The following is a 5,828-nucleotide window of genomic DNA, read 5'->3' on the forward strand; positions in this document are numbered from 1 at the left end:
ATTTTTCAACCATATAAGTGCTAATTGAGTTATAGCCAAACTCTTTGTCAATTCTAAGGGCACAAATCGCAGACATCACTTTAGCTCTTGTTTGAAAAATAATTTTACCATTGTCTTCCTTCCATTCGGTATACTGTAATTTTGACTTTTCAAATTGTTGAGTCATAGCTCGCCTCCTTTCACTATAACTACCTGTTTGAAACATCTTGAACAAAGATTAAAAGAATTATGTATCTCTCAAATTTTGGCTTTTTCCTCTAATGTTCTCGCCTCTCTTGCCTTTTTCCACTCAAAGCAACTCTTGGTCGTTAATCTTTAGATTTATTAATAAACCTTACTAGTCACAACCCTTATTGATAAGAATATGGAGTTAGAAAAAGAAAAGGAAAGTGAAGGACCAAACCTTGGAAGAATAGGAATTGGTTATGTAGAAAAAAAAAAGGAAAGAATTTAGGAAACCCAAAACCCACAAGAATAAGGAAAGAAATTATTACCTTAATCTTTAAGAACTAGGATTCCCTCTTCTTGTTTTCTTTCTTGACTTAAAACCAAATAACACTTGAATTCTACAAATAATAATGAGGCATAATGCTTTTCTCTGGGCTGATTTTCGTTTTTTTTTTCTTGGTTTTTTTTTTGGTTTTGTTTTGCTCAAGAACCTCCCAAGATTATCAAGATTGAAATCTTGATTAGCCTATGCTTTGATACCACTTGATAACAACACGATAGGGGTCCAAGAATTACTAAAGAAAATTAAGAAACGTGCGGAAGCTGAAAAAAAATAAAGAAACAAAAAAAATAACGAAAAATTAAAAGATAGAAGGAGTTTCTTGAATTCAAGAAGTATATTCTTGAGGTTGAATCCTAACAGCAACAATTAGCTAACAAAAAACTAATCGCCTTTGGTAGAGAATTAAAAATAAGAGATAGATTGTGAAACCCGACCCTTTAGAATAACAAGAACAACAATAAGCCTAAACTTATCACCTTTCTTGAATACCTAGAAGTGATCTAAGATTTTGAAAGAGTTTAATATTACCACCTTAAGTTGAGTCTTGAAGGTTGAAGAATAAATCCAAGAGTAGCCATACACAAGAGTGCAAGAAAAATCTCACAATTTTTATTGATATTGTCTATAATAATCTAAAATCTAAAAATAAAGAAGACAACATATAGAGAGGGGGTCACGAAATTCCTACCTAAAAATAAGGAAATAAAGTCCTAAACTACTTTGGACAACAAGTCCAAATACCTTAGGAAAAGGAAAAACACTAGGAAACAAAAACCAAGTCAATCTTGGAAAGTAACTCCAACAATCTTAGGAAAGGGAAAATATAACCTTAACTACCTAGGAAAGCAATAAATCTAGTACCAAAATATATGGAAATAAGTAAAAACCAATCTTGGATAGAATCTTGAAAGTCCCAAACCAATCATGGATAGGATCTTGGAAATCTCGAAGGCAACTTACAAGCAACTTGGCACCAACTTGTACCCAACTTCTATCACGCCTATTGAACCATTCTTGGGCACCAAGTAAGTCCTTTTTATGTTATAAAAATGTGTCTTCATGTAGGACTTATTGGGATGCAAGTTTGGACACATGTTTAGGTGCCAAATAGGTCCAATAGTGGCCTGATTTGGACCTTCTTCGGAAGATGTCTCTTGGGATCTAATCCACCTCTTCTTGGACATGAATTTGTACCATAAAATAATTATAACACTTAGACAACTCATATCCTTTATCCTTGAGCACTCCGTCCCAATTAACAACTTCTTTATTTGCACTTGAAGTCTAATTACCTTATTTTGCAACTCATTAGCTTGACATCTTGTTAAAGGCCCTCTTTGAGATTCTAAAGCTTCATTCTTGTCCTTGAATAGATTTGAGCTTCCTAGCTATCATGGGGCAGCTTAGTTTTGTGCTTCGTGATCGCGAGGTATTTACCGCGATCGCGATTGAGGACTTCTAGGTAAAAACGAGAGATTGAGTTAATTTCACAATTTGATTTTGGGAGCTCGGATTGAGGCGATTCTTGGAGAGATTTTCAAGGGAGTGATTGGGTAAGTGATTCTAACTTGGTTTTGGTTAAATTACATGAATATATCCTTTATTTCATCATTTAATTGTGTATTTGGGTTGATACTTTTGCGAAACATGGAGAAAACTTCTTAGGCTGAATTTTGGGGATTTGAGCAGGATTTTGGTATCGGAATTCAGTAATTTTGGTATAAATGGACTTGTGGTTGAATGAGTGTTTAGATTTTATAATTTTTGTCAAATTCCGAGACGTGGGCCTGGGGGTTGACGTTTGAGTTGACTTTTTTACTTTTGATTACGAACTTAGCATTTTCATATGGAATCGATTCCTTTAGCTTGAGTTGATTGTATCAAAATGCTTTTGGCTAGATTCGAGGCGTTCGGAGGCTGATTCGCAAGGCAAGGGCTTGTTGGAGTAGAGATTTGCACGGTTTGAGGTAAGTAACACTTCTAGACTTGGTTATGAAGGTATGAATCCCTGAATTACGTGTTATGTGGTTGATATTGAGGTGACACACATGCTAGGTGACGGGCGTGTGGGCATGCACCGTAGGAATTATGACTTGGTCGATTCCGTGGAACTGTATAGTTGGATAATCTTGATGTTATCCGTATATTCTCCCTGTGTTAGATAGATTTAGCTGCGATTCATGTTAGAAATCATGCTTAGGCTACATGTTGGTACTGTTAGGACCCACAGAGGTCGTGTTGCATGCTGAATTATGACTAATTCAGGCCGAGGGCCTGATTGAGAGGATATTTGTCACGTCCCTAAACGATGGGCCATGATGAGTGCCCGAGTCCTACCTGTCGAACACCCCTAAGCATGCGTCTAAGATATAAACATGAATTAAGGGTAGGTCATGAGTAACATCTGTCAATAAATTGCTGAATTACGTGAATAACATACATGAGGAAAACATGTCCAAAAGACATATATGCATATACATGCGGAATACGGTAGGGCGAGCCGACAAGGCTGCTATAGACAACGATATATCCAAAACTAGAAGCCGAGAAGGCCACATACTATCCAACTATACATGACTGCCTACAAACCTATAATAGAGTGTACAACTGTATAAAGGACGGGACTGGGCCCCGTCGTACCCATATCTATATACCAAACATAGCGTACCAAAACTAGTAATAGCTCCATATCAAGTGGAGCACACCAATTCTCGCTGATCAAGGATCCTAAAAAGAGGGATCATCAGCCTGTCTACCTGCACCTGCAGTATGAAACGCAGGCCCTGGGAAATAGGGGCATCAGTACTAATAATGTACCGAGTATGTAAGGCATGAAAATCAGTACATAAAAGACTTAAAAGAAACATGGAGTAAAGGAATCCACCTCTAGGTATAAATAACTTTTTTGAATCCTTAATTATTTATAAAGTCATGCATGTGCATATAAATATCGTATCATGCGTATGTTTATATGTACATAACATCATCAAGCCTCTGAGGGCATCCTGCCATATCATCTCGGCCTCTGTGGGTGAAATCATCAACATCTGCCAACTAATCAGGTGGTGGTGCATATATAACGCCGTAAACTTTTCCCATATCCCATATACATATAACATACGCGTATATAACACCATCTGTTCATGGGTCGATATACATGTATAAATGAATGAAATGCATAAGAAGTAAGTTAATAAGATTTCTCAAAACGTCATAAAGATCAATTTGTCTTCTGATAAACTTTATCAATTACGCATTTTTCTGAGACCCATGAATAGAAGAGATAATAATAAGACACATGGGAATTCAAGAACATAGGCACCCCAAGTGCTTCTATAAATAGAGACATTTATGAAAGTTGTGCGTTTGCTCGTTTTGTTTGTACCATATGGGTCATGCCAAAAGGAAAGAAGGGATAACCTTAAAATACCTGAGCCGATTTTATTGAAAATCCCTCTAACACACGTCAATCGCGATAAAACACGTAACAACGAGATTGAAGTAGGGAAAAATCCGTATGATATTCTTGAGAAATGTTATACTGGGCTCCCTTAGAATTGCAAATCACGTTGCTATTACATTATGTAGTCTCGCATGAATTTTGTTGTAGCGAATCACGTTGCTATAGCAAATCCGTATGATATCTCTCTTTAATGAATTAGAGAGGTTCCTTATCATAGTGGTTGTGGGCCTCACTTGATAAGGATTACTTAGCCAACAAATTTCCTAAATATGCCACCTATCCTCTAGCCAAAAGAGTCACCATTTGGGCTTTGATCCATTTTTCACTTGCTGCCACATGGGGGTAGTGTCCCCCCCCTCCCCCCCCCCCAAATATTTATCCACAATTTCTAATTACCTTGTTAATATCCCACAAAAATCAATAATTAACCCATTACCAACATAATTAGGAATTATCTCAAATTACTTAAAATACTAATCACTTTTAACATACTTTATACACCTTACTATCATGGTCATGTGGTACCTTGTATGGCACTAGTCCATAAATACCGGGTATTATAGCTTGAACCGTATTTTATCCCAAATTGACAAACTTCAACGAATACTCATTCTTTGATTTGTTTACCCTCTAATCTTCACGACACTCACTTATCACTTGTTACAAATAACATAAATACTTATAACCTCAAAAATAATCTCATTCCCGAGCTTACGTCGATTAACTTACGGCGAAACTTTAACATACGAAATGCGGAATGTAACATCCTTCCCTCTTAGAAACATTCATCCTTGAATGTTTTACTCCCCGGGATCTATATAAATTTTGGTAGAGTTGCCTTTGTAACAGTACTAATACCAACCCTTCCTGTAGCAAACTCCATAATTCAATGACATATATTGCCACAATCATCAATAACGACAATAGCCTCACATGACCAAAGACAATAACTAACACAAGAATCCATACACGCACCTTCAGGCTGTGATGTCTCAGTCGGATCCTCCTCTGGAAGAGGAAACAAGAGGGGATACCTAGACTTTATGTCTTCTTCGGCTTCCCAAGTCATTTCTTCCACATTATTGTTTCTCCAAAGTACTTTCGTCAAAGCTACGTCTTTAGTCCTCAATCTTTGAACCTGTCTATCTAGTATAGCAATGGGAGCTTCCTCGTATGATAACTGCTCTGTGACCTGAACATCATCAAATGGAAAAATTCTAGAAGGATCTCCGATACATTGACGGAGCATTGACACATAAAAGACTGGATGTTCAGACTCCAAGTCAGAAGACAAGTCTAATTCATATGCTACATGGCCTACCTTACGTATGATCTTATATGGTCCAATGTACCTAGGGCTAAGTTTTCCATTCTTACCGAACCTCATAATGCCTTTCATCGGTGATACCTTTAGGAATACCCAGTAGTCAACCTGAAACTCCAAGTCTCGTCACCAATTATACATATAAGGCTTCTGACGGCTTTGAGATGCTAATAGTCTTTCCTGTATAAGCTTAATCTTCTCGATTGCCTGTTGTACCAGCTCTAGTCCTGCTAACTTAGTTTCCCCAACATTGAACCATCCGATAGGCGACCTACACTTTCGCCCTTAAAGAGCTTCGTATGGAGCCATCTGAATACTAGAATGATAGCTATTATTATACGTGAACTCAATAAGCGGCAGATGATCATCCCATCTACCCTTGAAGTCTATCACACAAGCCTGTAATATATCCTCCGGTGTCTAAATAGTATGCTTAGCCTGTCCGTCTGTCTGGGGATGAAATGTTGTACTAAGATACCTGAGTCCCCAATCTGTTTTGGAAGGACCTCCAAAAGTTGGCTATAAACTGA

General features: G+C 37.4%; 1 protein-coding gene across 1 annotated transcript; it reads right to left on the reverse strand.

Annotated features, from left to right (window-relative positions):
- Nucleotides 1-4,860: 4,860 nt before the first annotated feature.
- On the reverse strand, nucleotides 4,861-5,373 carry LOC138899949 (uncharacterized). Its single transcript, XM_070186651.1, has one exon. It carries the CDS (start codon nucleotides 5,371-5,373, stop codon nucleotides 4,861-4,863), a length of 513 nt encoding a protein of 170 aa, XP_070042752.1.
- Nucleotides 5,374-5,828: the final 455 nt, after the last annotated feature.

This window comes from Nicotiana tomentosiformis, chromosome 10 (genome assembly GCF_000390325.3).
Source record: "Nicotiana tomentosiformis chromosome 10, ASM39032v3, whole genome shotgun sequence".
NCBI classification, from domain to species: Eukaryota; Viridiplantae; Streptophyta; class Magnoliopsida; order Solanales; family Solanaceae; genus Nicotiana; species Nicotiana tomentosiformis.

Excerpts from the sequence above, each read along its gene's own strand:
- LOC138899949 (XM_070186651.1), bottom strand. The coding sequence starts at position 5,373 with ATGAAAGGCATTATGAGGTTCGGTAAGAATGGAAAACTTAGCCCTAGG.